Raw genomic sequence first — 19158 nt, forward strand, 5'->3', positions numbered from 1 at the left:
TGGCTTATGTCCTCATAAGTCACCCTCCCCTTGTAATACCCGTGTCATACCCATGTCATTATACAGAGTTGTGTCCTGATATGTCACAAAAACATGCCCACACACACACACACACACACAGTAGTCAAGATTTGAAATGGATCAAAACCTTTCATCAAAGTTGTCCTAAAACCAAAATGTGTTCTAGTTTTGGGTAAACTATCTCTTTAACATACAGAAACCCTGTCTCCTATCTTTCCATATGAAGCAGAAATACAAAGCTGTTCTGTTCCAGCCAGAGCACATTGATGTCTACATTGATTTGTCCACAACACTGTTATATCAGTGACAATCACCAGGAGTTTAAAGCTTCCAGTGCTTGTCTATTTTACAGCTTTAAAGCCAGAGATCAAACAAAGGAAAAGTATCTGCTCTCTGTTCACTTGTCAGGCTTTTTTTTTGAGCCTGTGAACAGGGTAACAGAAAGATTCAATTTAGAGCATGTCAACCCAATGGGTGAGGGACGTCATGGTTCCATGGAGTCAGGAGTAATGGAGATAGCAAACTTGCTCTTAAAAGATACAAAAACAAACATCTGTTCCCTTCAAAATTATTAAAGAGGTCCTATTATGCTTTTTCACTTTTTTTTTTTAATTGTAGTCAGTGTGTATGTTCAGACATAAAAACGATCTACAAAGTTACAAATCTCAAAGTCCAATCCAAAGGGAGATATTACATTTTTTTAAAACTCCCTTTTCAAGAACTACAACGAACGGCTCATTTGGACTACAGCATTGTTTTCTGGGTTTTGTGATGTCAAAGCGTCCCATTAGAACATCAGTAAAAAGAATTCCCGCTTACAGAAATTCTAATGGTTTTTTGGGTGGGGAGGGAAGAGGTCATGGTTAGAACGCTTGGTTGAGTGCATCAGAAAAGACGACGAAGGAGAAGAAGTGCTGCTGCAGAGTAAGTGCATCAGAAAAAACAAAGAAGAAGAAGAGCTACTGTACTGTAAGTTTTCGCAAGTTATTACACATGCACTTGAATAATTGTGTATGTAAATATGTATGTTAAAATTATTAAAAAGACCGTGTAAGCTTTTCGCCAATCACAACGCACTGGGACAACTAACCAATCACAACACATTTTGTTTTTCAGATGGCAGGCTTTCATCAAACCTGAATCGAGCCATTTGTGCCAGGCTGGGGACAAAGGTATTTTAGTAATGTAAATTATGTGAAAAATAATGCGTTTTCCGAACCACCAAGAATGAGAGCATTTTCTAGTACAACCCCAAAACAAAATCAAGACTTTGTAAAAGAGCATAATAGGACCCCTTTAAACTACAATTCCCCTAATTTTCAACAGGGCAATGGCAATAACATGACATTCTGCTCATTAATTTGACTTTATTGTGCTGTCTGGATGCAATATAATCATGTGTAAAGAGATATTTTCATTCAGAACAGCAAGTAAGGCTGATGATACACAGGGCAACTTTTTGAACAATGTTGCAGTCAGCGGGCAACCAGGTGAGACACAAGGGCCATGACTGATCTAAAGTATCCATATAGAAATTTGTTATCCGTTCACAATGGGAAAGTGCCTAGGCAATATTGCAAAAAAAAAAAAATTTGCTCTAAAAGTTGCCGTGATGTTCAGGACAGTTGACAGTTGACAGTCCGTCTTCATGAAAGCTTATAATTTTCACATGTTTTTGAGCCTTGCCAATTTAAACATTCAAAAGAGTTTAAAGCATTCAAACACAACACGTGGAAAAGCTCAGCTCAAGTATGTTTGAAAAAACTCTTGGTTATGTCTTAAGTGAAAGTAATGTATATATTGGATGCATTCATTGTCTCTTAAAGTGACCGTGCCTAATTTAGCTACCAAAAATTGCTGCTGTGATTTTAATCCAACAAAATGAAAGAAAGAAAATCACACACTGCTCTTCATAAATACTAAGTAAATACTTAAACTCAAATGGATACCTGGACAGTTTTCAATCTGGTTTCTGACCGCATTACAGCACAGAGAAGGCACTCATTAAGATAATAAATGATATTCGCTAAAATTCTGACTCTGGCAAAATATCAGTGCTGGTATTGCTAGATCTCAGTGCTGCGTTTGACACTGTCGATCATAACATACTACTAGAGAGACTGGTCGGGCTTTCTGGGATGATACTCAAATGGCTCAAGTCATACTTAGATGGGAGAGGCTATTTTGTGAATCTAGGAGAGCATAAGTCTAAGTTGATGTCCATGACATGCGGAGTCCCACAAGGTTCAATTCTTGCAGCGCTCTTGTTTAGCCTGTATATGCTCCCACTTAGTCAAATAATGAGAAAGAACTAAATTTCCTATTACAGCTATGCTGATGATACCCAGATTTACTTTATATCCAAATGACTACAGCCCCATTGACTCCCTCTGCCAATGCATTGATGAAATTAATAGTTGGATGTGCCAGAACTTTCTTCAGTTAAACAAGGACAAAAATTAAGTTATTTCATTTGGAAACAAAGATACAATTTTCAAGGTGAATGCATACCTTGACTCTAGGGGTCACACAACTAAAAATCAAGTCAGGAATCTTGGTGTGATTCTGGAGACAGACCTTAGTTTCAGTAGTCATGTCAAAGCAGTAACTAAATCAGCATACTATCATATAAAAAAACATTGCAAGAATTAGATGTTTTGTTTCCAGTCAAGACTTGTAGAAACTTGTTCATGCATTTATCAGGGTGGACTATTGTAATGGGCTCCTCACCGGCCTTCCCAAAAAGACCATTAGACAGCTGCAGCTCATCCAGAACGCTGCTGCCAGGATTCTGACTAGGACCAGAAAATCTGAGCATATCACACCAGTCCTCCGGTCCTTACACTGGCTTCCAGTTACATTTAGGATTGATTTTAAAGTACTTTTACTCATATATAAATCACTCAATGACCTAGGACCGAAATATATTGCAGATATGTTCACTGAATATAAACCTAAAAGATCACTCAGATCATTAGGATCGAGTGAGTTTGAAAAACCAAGGGTTCACACAAAGGTTTCTGAATACATTTTGGTTTGACTGTATATTTTATTTTACATTGAAGACTATGCAGTGCTATTTTACATTTAATTATTCAGTTTCTGTCCCTGGACACCTGCAAACTTGAAAAAACTTAAACATTGTGTAAATAGCACAAATAAATAAATAGAACGAACATACAAATGAATCAATTTCAAACAGGGCTCACTGGTACAACCTGCACCGGGACCCCGCAAACCCCAGAAACGGCCCTGATAACCATACATGGTCTATACATTGCAGTATACTGAAAAATATAAGCTTTAATTTCCCATATCAAAGTGTATTTCATAATTTACCCCTTGACTGATTGCACAGACACTATTGAAAGAGAGCCGAACTGGATGTTTACATCACTAAATCATTAATGAACTTACTTTAGCTAGAAAAAAGGACTTTTTGTTATTGTCCAATTGCATTAATGCAACTATTTTCCTGTTTGACACTGTAAAGCTTTGACAAAATCATTATTTGTATAAAGGCGACTTATATGGCCTTATATTTTGCAGTAGGCCTATCTACATATATTTTTGTTTTTAATGGAAGTTGTCAATTTTGTCTCACCTTTGTAAACAAACAAACAAAAAAAAAAACAATAAAAATAAACTACATATTGGACTGTGGAGTTAATGACTGACATTTCACCATGTGGCTCATTCCTAATTGGTTAAAATTATGCCAACACCCCATTTCACAACACTTAACGGTGTACCCTTTACGCACCAACTCAACCACATTGCTTTGCTACAGGTTCCTTTTTCAACTCACTGCCTGGATGTATGTTGCAAAAATAAAGCTCTTGAAAGGTTCGCATCATTCACGGCGCTGTCTGACGCCCTGCATTGTGTAGATCATGAATTCAGCCTATCACATAAAACAAATCTGTCTGGAGAAAACACTAGTACATGCGCGTGCTGTGTCGTCGTGGTTACCTGAGTGACCGGGATAACAACGAAGGTTCCTCCTCCCGCGCTCTCCGTTACTATGGCAAGGAACTTAGCGTTGACCGCGCAGAAGTGGTTGTCATGGACGTTCTTTGTGATCGGGATGCCCTCGAAGCAGTGCTCTCGGTTGGCCACTTTGCCATAGACGTTTCGAAACTTGGAGCTCCGGTAGGTCGGCCGCCATGACATCTGCAAAACCCATGCAAAGAAAACAATCTAGATTACGAATTTGACATCCTTTTTTATTTATTATTATTATTTTAATCTTTATTAAAGTTGTGACGTGGGCTGATGGGGCTGTCCGTATCAAGCTTGCATTTAAAAAAAATAAAGGTTCTAATTAGAATGGAGCTCGAGCCGTAGTAATCTGTTTACTTTCCCGTACTGGAAGGAAAACAGGTGAGCATGATGTGAACTGATACTGTGTTCAAAATTGGAAAAAATCAATAATGTCAAGAATATATATATATATATATATATATATATATATATATATATATATATATATATATATATATATATATATATATATAACAGGCATGTGATTGGCTAAGGACAAAAAAGCAGGAAAATATACTGAGACCAATACCCCCCCCCGCACAGCGCCGATCAAAGTGGTGGCGGATCAATATGGACAGTAAAGCAGGACCCATAACAACTTATTTGAAGAAAAAAATACATTTTATTTTATAGCTAGATGTGCAACGTGCAACTTTTTTTGTACAGTATGAAAAATAAATTATTTGATGGTTGCATTTTTACCCAACTTTAACAGCTAAATGTGCAACATTTTCATGTCAAAAGAAGGCCTCAATTTTTGTACGACTCTTTAGCCTTTGTAGCAAGCTTTTTTAGAGCCTCTACACGTTTTTTTTGGAATCTGCGCCTGGCACTCACAGCTGCTGCCACGATGGCATCTTTTGCCATTTTCTTGCCGGCCGTTGGCTTCTCAGAGTGATATGGCCTTTTGTTCAGTTCTTCTTTATCTCTGAGCAGAGCTCTGTACCTTTGGCTCGATCGTTTTACATTTCTGCACAGCTGTACATTAACAGGACTCTCCTTTGTCTTCCGGGAGTAGTGCTGAATGGCCGACACCTGCATGGCCTTCAGGTTGTATTTGACCACTTGATAGGACTCATACGTCTCAACACTTAGGTTTGCAGCTTTGGCTTGCAGGATGTTGGACATTACACTGAATGCTGATTCCACCTGTGGACCATGAAATGGGCATAGTGCAGACAGTGCAAGCTTGCAGAGCGCTGGGTACCTCTGAGTGTTTCTCACAACATTCCACCATAAATCGACTCTTGCCTCCTCTGTCATCTGAGGTAGTGTCATGTCACTTGCATATCTAAGATGGGAAACAACAGTTTAAGCTCATTATTTGACAATAAAATAATTCCTTACAAACAACAGGCTACATTATACAATTACTAGCAAAATAATCAAACATTTGACTTATTAAGAATCTGTGTAAATGGCATTCCAACAATTATATACACCTGTGTATTTCATGTTGAAATCCAGCTCTCTCCAGTTCATTAAGCTTCACACCTGGAAACATGTTCGGCAACTTCTGGAGATGAGGAAGAATGTGATGGCTTCCCCGTGCATCTGGGTCCAAGCATGACAGAGTCCTTAGGGTTGGACTGTCAAGAGGTAGCTTTGTTTGAAGGTCACCTGCACAGCTGGTGTAGGCTTGGATTACCTTTTATAAATAGAGTACAGTTTAAGAAACAAGTAAAGACATACTGTATATGTGGAGCCTGCTCCAAGATAAATTGCTTAGGAAGTGTTTTTCTTTTAAATAAATTAAATGTGTATAGTGTGATGTCATTATGTCGTGTCTAATATTGAGGACCATGTTGGAAATAAGTGTTTAATTCGCTTTCACAGGCTATTCTAATCTTACGATGACATGTTTCAATGTTTTACCTAAATAAAGCCATACCATACCTTAGTTTTGAAAGCCTTCACCACAGGGTGTTCCCTCCCTAGTTGGTCAAGGAGGGATGAGGCCTCAGAGCCAACAAAAGGTGCTGCGAGATGGGCCTCTGTCGATGTCAGGTCAAGCAACTTCATCTTTGGCCCAGACAGATTCCTTCCTTTGCTGTTAATTAATTTTTCTGGCTTGATGAAGCAAGATAAAAACTCCCTGACAAGTTTCTCCTGCTCATCATGGAGTTTATGAACCTTTGGGTCCTTGGACTGAAAAAGCAGGACATAATGTTTCAGCATGGGAAGGACTGCTGAATAGAAGTGGAGCTCAAGGAGGGTTTTCTTGTCCTCAAATAGCACCTGTTAAAACATAGAAACATATTTTCTCTCTGCACCAATCACAGCAATGTACATCTAACAAGCACCTTGAATAAATAAATAAATATTAACTTTTTAAATGTGGCGATGACACAGTTAATAAGACACATGCCTTTGGTGTGAGAGATTCGAGGTTCGAATCCACTGTGAGACACTATTGTGTTCCTGAGCAAGACACTTAACCCCTAGTTGCTACAGAGGCGTGCAACCTCTGACATCTATTGCAATTGTAAGTCGTTTTGGATTAAAGAGTCAGCTGAATGTAATGTAAACATTAATCATACGCTTTTATCAAAATTTCCTTATAAGTTAGAGGTTGCACGCCTCTGGAGCTACTAGGGGTTAAGTGTCTTGCTCAGGGACATATTGGTGAACGTGTTGCAGTGGGAATCAAAGGCAAGTGTCATATCCACTGCTCCATTGCTACAATTCTCTATAATAATAATAATAATCTTATTAATAATAATGATAATAACCAATAAGTAAATGTAATGTTTGAATTTTTTTATTTTGCCCACTCCCCCCACCAATATAGCTTCAGCTGATGTCTAGGGCGTTTTTCTCACCTTCTTGCAAATCCTGACCTTCCTCATCTTCCCCTCGTTAGTGAAGTTCTTGGACCTGTTCCCCAACTCCTTCCACAACTCCTTGATCCGGGCCCTGCCTGTTCCCTGTACTTCACGCTTCTGTAGAATAGCACTGACAATGTCCTTGTATGTACACTTATCTTCATTGCTCAGGAAGGCATAGTAAAACATGACCAGTGCATCCCACATTCGCAGTGTTTCCAGACTGACATCCAAGACTGAGAGCCACCGGTGTGGAATATAGCACTCTGGCCGCGAGAAATGGATTCCAAATATGCTGCAAATTTCTCTGAGGCCATCTTTCATGTCAGCTGACCATTTGTGGTCTGTGTGCAGGTCTGACAGCAAAGACTCAACCCAACGCTCAAAAGGACAGCACAATTTCTTGCTGGCATTATGAAGGTGGTGACATGAGTCACCATCGATGTCAAGGAGATGAGGGGCACGGCGGTCTATGATCTTCTTTTCCAAGCCATTTTTAGAGCCCCTCATAACAGCACAGGAGTCCATGAGAATTGACACCAGATTATCCCATGGGAGATTCATCCTTTCAAAAAGCCCATCCAGTGCACTGAAGAGAGATTCTGCCGTTACAGATATGAGCTCCAAAGCTGCAAGGTGTTGGACAACCATCCTCTCGTGTTTCTCGGACCAGTAGCTGACAAGCACACCTAATACTCTTTTGTTTGTCTTGCTTGTGGCCTCATCTATGTTGAGGGAGAAGGGGACATTTCTGATTTCCTCAAGTACTTCATCCAGGATAGTCTTCTTCACACCATGGGTGAGTTTGTATGAGGCAGATGTCCTGTCCATTGACAGTTCAGCAAGTGCTTTTGGATCTTTGGCCAACTCTTGAGCTAATTTAATAATCCCAGACGTGACTGACAGGGGAAGAGAATTTTCAGCAATGAATCCAAGAATGAGTGCCTGCAAAACAGAATTTGATTAAACACCATACATCCTAAATAAAATTAGTAATTAAATGAACAGGTTTATAATATCTTCACTTATTATAATGTAGTCAAAACTATTATTTTAAAGGATAGTAGGAGTAGTAGGAGTATTTGTTTTTGAGTATTCTCCCCATTGGAAGCAATATTATTTGCTGCTTTTGATAGCAAATTGGTAGATTTGTTTAAATTCAGTCCACCTCTAGTTATAGTCTAATAAACACCCGTTTCAAACATAGTAAAAAAGAAAAGAAGAGTTGACTAAAAAAGAGTTAGTACAAAATCAGAAAACACTTACTTGATCCTGAGCAACACGGTTGCATAGAGGAGGAATTGATCTGGGTTGCGCCGAGTTGTTGTGCGGAGCCGCAACAATGATGTTATCAGCTCGTGCGATCTCAATGTGCATGTTCTGCTGTTGGATCTTCCACAGTTTCACATGTTTTGGATGCATCATATGTTTCCGGAGTGCAATCTTCCCACTTGTGCCATAGTTAATAGGGTGGTTGCAAATGTTGCAAATAGCTTTGCCTGGTTCTCTAATTTTGCTAAAGCAATTGAGTGAGAAAGTGTTTCCCTCAACTTGGACAGTCTCCAGCAACCAGCTCCATTTGAACCGATTCTTGACCCCCTGTTCGATAGACTTTAATTCAGGGCTGTTCAGTGCTAGCTTGGCCATGAGTCTGTGTATGCTGGAAATCAAGAATAATGGAAAATTTTCATTAGAATGTAAGAATCCATATCAGAAAATATATTCATTTTTACATGTTTGACTATGTACTGTATGTCTATCCGCTCTTCAGAAAGTTTGAAAACTAGAGCAGAGGTGTGCGAGCGCAGAATGGAATAACACTTGCTATAGCTTAGAAAGTTAATACTTTCCATGTCTGCTCTGCCATTAAACATATTGGATCCACGGGGTCACTGGGCTACTCATGTGAACAGACAGGCACAGAAGTGCGCGATTAAACTAAAACACCACTCTGTGGGTAGTAACCACATACAGCAAAGTTTTAAGGGTGGCTAGTAGTAGCTAACTTATCTTATTATGGGATGCAAACACATGTATGGTCAAAAAAGAGAGAGGTTTTTAAAGCCCTCACCCCACGTCAAATATCCAGATACTTACATAATTGTGATAAATTTAATCCTTTGTAAATTATTATTTTGCAGTGTAAGTTAAATTACAGTTAACAACTTTAAATATTACATAAATGTATTATGTAATATTACAAATTACTATTCGTACTCTAATAAAATTGAATCAGGCAATCATACATTTCACAATTAACGTTATATATTTATATATGAATGTCAAAAATTCAGAAGTGTTTATATTTATATAGCCTACACTACACTACACAGAAATAACATACAAGTGCGCATTTAAAAGTTCACGGCACAAAGCCAAGAAATGTCGAGCGCACAAATCCTAGTGTTATCTGTCCAACAGTTTATTGATCATTTGTTTCTTCAAAGTTTTAAATTCCAGTTATTGTGCGCGTTTGATGCCGATTCCTTGTGATGTGTGTGATCTAACAAGCACACGGTAGCGAGTCGTTTAAAAACAGCAACAAACTCCAATAATTTAAAATAAAGTAATTTTATGCAAATCCACATCCTTTTATCCACAGATCAAGCATTATAATGTGAATATATCATATTGGAGAGAGTTTTAACGTGCATCCTGCTGTAACCACAAGAGGCACGCGCGCTGTTTGAATAACGTTACTGAATGGAGACTATGATTGACAGCCGCAGAGGAGGGAAAACGAGTTTCTGTTAACTTTAATGATGTAAATAGACTTATGTCCCTCACATTAAGCTATGGAATGGCTTCAGATGACTTTGTCACCCAAACTGACGTGAAAAAAGCGCGGGGCGCCGAAAAGCGCGCTGTTTGCATCCCTAGCTAGTGCTAGCAAATACAAGTAAGGTTAGCTGCTAAGTTAATGTTAAATGCAGCTTAAACATCCTGCCATAGTGGAAAATCTATCAAAATCGATCATCTAATCAATCGACAACAAAGTCAAATTAGTAACTTATAGGTTATATATAGACACAAGCAATAATACATACCCAGATCATCCAATCCCGCGATGTTCTTGTCACGATACAGTCCTTGTTGCGCATCCCGCGATCCCGCGGTTACCATGGTGACGGCTGTGAGGTGACGGCCAACACCCCCCCCCCCTTTTTTTTTTTTTTTTTTTTTTTTTTTTACAGATCTGCATGATTCACGTAGGTCACATTTTCAGGTCGGAAAATCCGGAATTCCGGATTAATCCGGAAAAATCACATCCCTGATATATATCTCCACAGAAACAGGCAGCTCTTACAGCAAGTTGCTGCAAAAAATTATGAAACTTTATTTTTAATTCTATTAGAAGATCATAATTATAACAGCATTTCTAAAATTGATAAAGATGTGCATTTTGTTCGTTAGTGCTGATTTGGCTTCATTTTCCAATATGAAACCGTTTAGAAGACTCTGCCACTCAAACAGGAAGCGGTTTTTGGATGGTTGAAAAATTTCACACAACTCAAACCGCCGTTTGTAGTTTAGCCTTGAGGAATGTGCAAGCAACAATTTAGGCTCTAATGAATGAGACTGTGCCATGCAAAATGAGCTGCGATTGGAACAAATTGTGGTCACAATTAGTACAGGAAGTGTTAAATCACCAGTGTATGATCTGAATCTTTATGAGAGATTGACATCACTCATGACTAAAGACTGCATTGTGAATATCTGTCTGCTTTTGTGTGAAAACATGAACAACCTTTAGTCTTTAGTTGATTTCTAACATATATGATGACTAATCGGTAATTGTGTTAGTCAAAAAGTTAATCATGCTAATCATGTTCTGTTAGCAGTGAGGCTTTAAATTGCATCTGAGATCTTCCTGTCCTTTTCATTTTTTTCCTCTCTTCCACGTGTGTAATTTTCAACTCTCGTACTGTGTGAATGTTCACAGCAGTCCTAAAGCATTCAGAGGTTTGTGTGCTTTTGTCATTTAATGCTGCATGTACATACACACTCGCTCAGTTCTCCAAAAACCAACCAAAGACTTTGCACCAACTGACCACTATCTATCTGTGTGCCATCTGTATTTGAATATTTCAATATATGAATCTACAAAATATATTTTCTTATAATATAATATACGTCATATTTATTACTAGATTCTCCTCAATGTCTGACTCAAATTTATTGAGGCTGATTTCCTACCTTTCTTCTGGTTTTGAGCACCACCCTCTGAATTCTGCAGTCATCTACAAAAAGAGCTTGTATCTTCTTCAGTTTCCTTAGTGCATCTAGTTTGCCGGCCTGAGTTGCTTGCATCGGTTTCTCTCTTTCCCTTTTTTCTCCAAGCGTTCTCCTCCCACAGCCTCCTTTCATCCACCCCTTACTACTTCATTCCCTCCCTCTTTCCAGGCCCAGCCCCACGTCATCTGCTTTGGCGCTACTGTAATTGCTAGAGGTCGAATATCTTTTTTCTCTGCCTGAAACACACAAACACACAGTTTCTCCCTTTCTAACATATACACATTAGCTCCCTTAAAGGCGCAAATTGTTGCTCCAGCCTTTCTTTAATGTATGTCAGTATTTCTGCTCATTACCGCCATTAACTGACAACACAGATCCCTCAAAACCTATTTCAGTTCATAAAACATATTGATCTAAACTAAAAGACAATGTTGAGTTATATAATGAGTATGACGCAACTGCACTTATCTCTCCACTCTCTGTCCAGTCCTCCAGATGAAATCGTAAATAATATATACTCTATTTGAGATATGTAGTGTTACAGTTGCATGTACATAACAATGCATGATTAAAAGTTTCATCATGTTGAAAGTCCAAGCTTTGGGTTGCTTTGGATTAATGCAGCTTTATTAATTTCTTCCACCAAAAAACCCTTCAGATCCATTGATTTACAGTTTGATATGTATGATGTATGTTCAGTTTCTCAATGCATATTTTGCATGTTAAACAGAGTAAATGCACTGTTTATTTTTTTTTTTTCTTAGGATGTCCTAAAATATAAAACCCTACATGAAGAAGATACGAGAGCTGTTTTTTAAACTTCTCAAATAATTATAATTAGGTTATATGATATTTTTTTAAATAAACAGGGGAATGTTAATAAGACCTTGGACATTGTCTGGGGCATTCTCATGTCTATGTTAAAACAAATGTCTCTTACTCTCTCTAATAATGTTGAATGATTAAATGGAATATTTTGCTGGCTCTTGACAACCTCAATGCAGACAGACCAGATTTATTTTACTTTAGTGAGACAGCACTCTCTCCTTGGCCTTCCCTTCAGCTTTGCATTCTGTTCAGCATGTGTCTGTCAAACGCCCAACAGATACTTTGTAGTCTGGGCTGTTGCACACATTGATGCAAGTACTGTCCAGAGAATTTTTTTTACAGTATACTACTCATCATAAGATAATGTTTATTTACCTGAGAGCGTTTATATACTGGTAATCTAGAATAACAAGGGCTGATAAAGGTTAGAGGTGAATTAGACAATAAAACAAAGTCACGTCATGTAGATGTAGTACTGATGTTTAACTTCAAGAAAAGTTAACATGTTAATTTTGAGGACTTATCTTTATGTAAGGAATGCAAGGGGATGTATGTGTATGCAGGCACTGCTAATTTGATTGGCTGCATGGTGCTGCCCAACATCTAGGAATAAAAACACAATGAATTTTTTTATTTAAAAAAATGATTTAAAAAATAATGATAATTGCCACGGGGGCAGCACCCTTAAAGTACACCTTTTTGTCTTATCTTTATCTTATCTACCCCGTAAAAAGTATATTTTAGTACCTTTACTATTACTATTACTATTACTAGCACTAGTGAAAGGGACTAATGCTTTTATCTTATTATTACCAATTCTGGACTGATGAAACTGAATGGCAAAATGCAAGGCCAGCTCTCGTTCATTACAGCATCCAAATCTCCCCAACCCAACTCTGCCTTATTCATGTAAATATTAATTCAAAGATACTGATATTCCAACAGCTTCCAGTTCAGGATGCAAGCCTCTTCTGTTTTTAAAATGGGACAAACCAGAGTGCCATAGCTGGAGATTGGTTAGCCCATCTTTGTTGGGCATTAGAGCAGCTAACCTCCAGCTCCCACTTCTGAGTAGCACGAGGGAGTTCTGATGCCATTCTGTTTCTGCGTGAGTTAAATAACTCTGAGCCTGGAGACCCACAGCTTTGGCCCCAGCTGTGAATGACATACAGCTGAAAGAGAGCCAGGTCAAGTTGCATGCTGTCCTTTCACACACAGAGAAGTCAGAATGAATGCTGGTGACTGTAGAGACAGGTTTTAACATAGGCCTTGATAAATCTTGTCCATAAATCTGCCAGCCCCGATCTTTGGGAAACTTGCTAGAAAATTCAGCTTTTACTTTACTGCAGACCTAGATATAATGAGATAAACATGGGATTTACCTGATATATAGCTGCCAAGTGGCAAATGATAACACTGTACGTTCTCTGTTATTATTTTTGTTATCACTGGAATCGCTAAATTTTCGTGCACACACAAAAGTGATGAGATCATCCAAAGCCACAAATTTATGTTATTAAACAATGGAAAATACCTTGATGAAAAAAATTGTATGTATAAGTTAAGTTCCAGAACAGAATCATTTTGTCAGAGCTGAAGGGCATTTAAATCCCTTCAATTCTCTGTGAGGGCAGAACTCAGGGGAGGGAGGAAAAGGGCAGGATGGGATAGAGACCCTCATTACTGCTGTACTAGAGGCTATTTTATGTACTGGGGTGCGCTTTGATTGTTATTGGCTGTATTTTTCCTTCACCAGGGAGGGCTGATGCACCTGTAACAACTGACACTAAGATTTGACAATTTTGCACACTGTACTTCATATATAACATACTGAAACGTGTATCTCATTGTAAATGATCTCTCAGTGTAAAAAGAGAAAAATTATGAAAAGTCAGCCTTGAAACAGGAGGTACACTGCCATACTGCCAATTATTGTCTGGACTGATTTCAAAGTGCAGTTAATTTGTATATTATCATCAATAATCATCTGTTTTAAGCATTCGTTTAAAGAACCAGCTGATAAAATTCATTTGTTTTTGAATCAGCCTACTGTACAGGTTGTGCACTATATTTTTTATTTACTGTAAAGAATTGGTTCATATGAGTCATTTGTTGAGTACCCAGACACAGTCTTCTTTTTTTTTTTTATAATCTTTTTATAAAATATATTATATTATATTTTATATTTATATTATATTTTCAATATTCTTTTCACATAAAATGGTATTTATTTTGCCATGATGCTGAAGAGCAGGATGTTGATCTAAGAACACATGGGAAATTTATTGAGTGTGTCATGACATACTTCCTTAAAAACACAAGAAACAAGACAGTTTCCTCCCTTTTCGTCTCTGTAAGGGATCAGACAGACAGGATGGGTGCAGTCAGGCTACAGGACTATAGCTCAAAGACGGGGGGTGGGGGGTTGTTGACAGAGTGGGGAGACATAATGAAAGAATATAGCTTTTACACAATATTATATTCAATTTGGTCTTAAAGGTTTTATTTTGATAAATACAAAAAAACGATAAAAAAAAAAAAGTAAAGTGCTGCAAGAGTCATCTGCAGATATAAACTGTATGTTATCATTCATGCACGTAGGGACAGGATATTCTTAAGAGGGTTATCAGAATTTGATAAAGAAGCAGAAAATAATGAAATTTATTTGATGCCATGTTGTGAAAGACACATTGTCAAGGACGGCCTAGCTCTGCTCTTAAGGTCCAGTTATGCTCATAAAAGATCCTTTCTATCATAGAAATGGCAAGTTCAAAAAAAAAAAAAAGAAGCAATACACTTTTGACTCAAACTCAGTAGTAAAAAGACCTGTTCCTCCCATATGTCCTCACATGTCCTTGTGTCGTTTAGTGTTACTGCAGTGACTGAAAAGCATCCCCTAGAGATTGTCATTGCCAGGTGAAGAGCTGTCTGTTGTTTTCCTTCTTCTAACCTCCCTGTTGCTAATGGTCAGGGTGTGATAAGCAGAACCAACAGATGGATAGACGGGGATTATGGTGGGGAGGTAGAGAGAGGAAAGACAAAGGATGGCACACGTTAGGAAGTGGAGGGGGCAGGGCAGCAAGAAGATGATACGGGTGGGGTGATCACTATGGTCACCATGAGACTAGACCGTGACTCAGCTTTCTGCTGATCTGTCAATCAAATTACACAGGATTCACTAATCACATTTTGCTGCATTAAGACATGGCTTATTCAGCATGAAATGAGGAAATTTCTTAATGACTTTTTTGCATGCATAGAGAATACAGAGTGACTGCTATGTGTGCGAGCTTTCTGACACAGCTTGAGATGTCCTGGTGCCAGCTCTGAACTGCATGCAACAAAACCATGAGCCCCAGCTGCAATGATGGCCATCTGGCAAGTGCTCATGAAGAATATTCGTTACTGACTTTTCGCATCCAGAGACAAACAATATAAACCAAAGTCACAGCAGTATTTTCAGAGAGGTGCATCAGAACTGTTCTCTTGGATCTGGTCTTTTAAGAGGGGGTCAAATGAGGAGTTAAAGCATGCAAGAATTTGAAATGCAACATTTCTTCACCACAGGAGCTGCTCTCTTTCATTATTTAGAAAGCTCCAACAAAGATGTAGATGCACTTTTCAAAATTGCTTCCAACCCGACCTACATATTTCATAGTTTGGAATTCCAGGAGTCCAGCAAAAAACTGCAGAAAGACTAACAGCACGTCATCTCTGATTCTGTAGATATCCACTTCACCTGTCAGGAATAATTAATTAAAGCTGCCTTGTAGCTTTTATAGCAGCTTGTTTTTTTTTTGTTGATTGATTGATACAGTCTTGAGAGATAAAACAATCAGTCTTGAGAGATAAATATGTCAGATGTTTTTCTTGAATGAACTGTGCACAGTGTGACAGCGCATGGAATAATCAAACCTGACAAAAAGCTCTGTCAGTGGCAGTATTTTAAAACTAAACCCCACAGTCTGTGCAGCCTATCTTTTCCTCACTTGCTGAGCAAAGTTTCTACAGGAATTCACAGAAATGGAAATCTGTGAGAAAAGGTTATTTCCAATTTTCCACAAGTTGATATAATTCTTCAGGGTCTTCATGAAATGTCTGCAACATACTATGGTTAAAATTCCTAAATAGTTGTGTAAAACACACTTTTTACCTTGACAAAAACAGCTCTGTTCACAGTGACCCATTTCAATCCATGTCTCTTTAAATGCTAATGAGCTACTTTTTTGTATTCTTTGGCACTTTTCCTTCAAAAATTAAACTAATCCACTGCGTCCTCCTCAGTGGCTCTGATTTTGGGAGGAAATGAAAACTCTTTATGTTTACTTTTACATCCAACTACAACACATTACATTGCTTATGAGACGTTGCTGCTACAGCTACTCGAGCATGGACAAAATTTTGGGTGAAGGGTGACTGAGGGTGGAGATATGCTAATATGGGACAGTCTGTCAGCAGCTGTAGGTGGGGCCTGAACAGTATGATGTCATACTACTCAGAAAATCAAGACAGCTTGAAGATAGAGACTTTTTAGGTTTTCTGGTGATTAAAAAAAAAAAAGAGTGAGTGGATTTTTATCATTGTAGGGTGGTTGTGTCCACACACTGCTAAGACACATTATAAGGCATTTTAAGGCATCATAGAAATACTTCTGAGATAAAGACATTTATAAAATGTAAAAAATCTAATTCTTTATAGAATGACATATTTTATGTAAATTAACACCTGAAAATGCTAATTTAATGTATGCTCATTGGTGTGAAAATAGCAGTGACAGCTTTTGAATTTTAGAGCATTAATGTGCATTTTTAACAATTTGAAGTAAATAATTTTGCCTATATGAGATTAAATAATTATTTGGTGGCTTTCACACTTTACTAAGTCTCATCCCTTGTACTTCTCAATCTCTGTTGTGCTTTCTAATGCGATGGAAGCTGTGCATAAGTTAGTCCCTCTCCTGTATTCTCAGTCTTGGAGAAAGTCCCTTTATAAATTGGATTAAGGCTTCCCATTTGGCAATGTTTTGTTGACTAGACAGACTTTATCTCCTGCTGTCTCTGGCTCCCTGTGCAGTCTGCTCCTGTGCTACACAGAAGAGGAAAATCATGGCTAAGACTTGCCATCTGCCCTGGATAAATTAGCCAGACACACCACATCCAAACCCGTATAGTCACAGTGCCATAACCTAAGCATTGTGTAAAAGCTATAAGCAATATTAAGAATAGTGGTCAATCTAGGTTTGGTAATGGATTATGCTTATTTAGTAGATTGATTTTTGTTTGATTGTACTCATATTTCTACATGCCTGCCATGTATACTTATTTCTATATGACTGTATTCTACCCTTTTCTGCCTTTTGGCAGACTTGAGAAGCAACACTGTGATTGATTTAGACAAAGCGCTGCCATTTCAGATGGTGCTAAAACAACATCAGCCAGACCTCAGAGACTGGCATCCTGTAATAGTGTTATGCAGCCACTGATGATGAGCACCGTGACCTTCCACAGTGACATGACAATGTCGTATTAGCCTGTTGTGTTCCTGCTTGGCTAATCTCTTCTGACTGTTTGTCATTGCTGGCAGGATTCTGTTTCAACATGATCGCCAGCACAGCACTCTGAGCTAAAACTGGCTTTTGCAAGGTGTGCTCTGAAATGTGCTCAGGCTAGTGTCAAATATAAAACAGCTGTATGAGAGGCTGAGTGAGATGCTGAGTAAAACTATTAAGACAAATATCAGGGGAGATGGGATTATCAAGGGAGCATTCAATGACAAAACCAGTGATTTCTGTGAAATGTAATCTAACACGTGCACAAGTGAAAAATTGAAAATGACTTTTAAACCTCATTTTGTATTAAACAGGTAGTAAACAGGTAAAATGTAAGTCCATTTCAGGCTTTTAAGAGCCTCTTGAAAAAGAACCTGGCGCGAGTAAAATCAATTGTGTCATTAAAATGTTTAATTATAAGCTAGATGCTTTTACTGCAGGAATATGCATGGCAAGTGATTATTTTAATTAATCTACACTATGATGTTTGTTCTTTAAAAGGTGCCATATGCAAAAATTGAGGTAAAAATATCCATAACATGACCTACACACATCAAAAGAATGAGAAGAAATAAGGGCGATGATGTCATTAAAAAAATGTCAAGTTATAGTGCTGCAGAGATATCAACCTTAATTAGCATTAGCATTACTAGCCCCGGCCCGACAGGTGTCGTAATACCAGTTTCGGCCATTCGGCCTGCAATACACGAATAACTCGCACGACTTCTGGGCGTACCTGAACCTGATGTCAATCATGTGGAAAGTACAGCCCAGTACTTTCAATTAAAGTTCATTGAGCATTTCAGTTCAGGGAAGAGAGCGCCACCCGCTACAGGGAAACAACCGCGCTCGGAATCACAAATCAAATTAACATCGGCACTGCTTTTAATCGCTGGAGACAACTGATGGACCTGAAAGAAATGAGGTTCGACTCCGAACTTGCAACATTTCTTTTGTATTGGTAAGTTAGATGCTGTTAGTAGTGCGCTAGAAGTTTGTTTTATATGTTTGTGTATTTGTTTTCGGGAAGTTATAACATAGAAATGTATCGAAGGCTGTTCGATAAACGTGCTACTGTTAGCAATGGCTAACCGTAGCTGCGTTTGATAATTAGCTAGCTATAACTTAACGTTACCCATTTTATTATATCATAACTAACCTGCTCTGTCTAGTCTGTTGGTCTCTGTGTCCTCTTTGCTTCGTGGTTTTTCTGTGCGTGAAAAAATTGATGTGTGGCGTGAAAGCGTGTGAAAAGAGTCAATTGCGTGTGTCTCACGGTGAATGCTTGAGAGTTGGCACATAGAGGACAGGTTGATTATTGCTGTTTAGCGTTTGTATTAGTCTATGATGTGTCCGTGTTTGCGTACAGGGACATAAAAAATAAATTAAAAGTGATACGTGGACCAAGGTGTCTGAGATTGTTCATTTTAAGTAAAGGATCCTAATATTTCGTCCACAACAATATTTAATGAGGTTAACTTATAACTCCCTGTGGTTAGTCTGCACGAGATCAACAAGCTTGTTACAAAATAAGCATTCGGTCTACGTTAGAGCGTCTGAGCGCTCACAAATCTTTCTGCAGCGTCGTGAGCAGAGCGGCAAGAGCGATTTTTGACGCTCTAGATGCCGGCGGTGTGAACGCACAGTTAGGCTTCG

The 19158-nt window shown here is 38.4% G+C and overlaps 1 protein-coding gene across 5 annotated transcripts in view; it reads right to left on the reverse strand.

Moving 5' to 3' along the window:
* The window catches only part of LOC128016908 (coronin-2B), a 41227-nt gene that overhangs the window by 13123 nt on the left and 8946 nt on the right, over positions 1–19158 (reverse strand). Inside the window, exons 1-7 of one of the 5 annotated variants that reach the window (XM_052601860.1) lie at positions 9938–10089; positions 8157–8550; positions 6888–7835; positions 5962–6303; positions 5508–5713; positions 4903–5356; positions 3994–4194 (exon numbers count right to left, since the gene is read on the reverse strand). In XM_052601860.1, the coding sequence (XP_052457820.1) occupies positions 3994–4194; positions 4903–5356; positions 5508–5713; positions 5962–6303; positions 6888–7835; positions 8157–8537 (2532 nt within the window). In that variant the 5' untranslated portion in view covers positions 8538–8550; positions 9938–10089. Of the gene's footprint in view, positions 1–3993; positions 4195–4902; positions 5357–5507; positions 5714–5961; positions 6304–6887; positions 7836–8156; positions 10175–11087; positions 11274–19158 lie in introns of those variants that run through there. The other 4 variants (XM_052601861.1, XM_052601859.1, XM_052601862.1 and 1 more) reach the window with 4 other exon arrangements.

Source organism: Carassius gibelio, chromosome A7 (genome assembly GCF_023724105.1).
Source record: "Carassius gibelio isolate Cgi1373 ecotype wild population from Czech Republic chromosome A7, carGib1.2-hapl.c, whole genome shotgun sequence".
NCBI lineage: Eukaryota > Metazoa > Chordata > Actinopteri > Cypriniformes > Cyprinidae > Carassius > Carassius gibelio.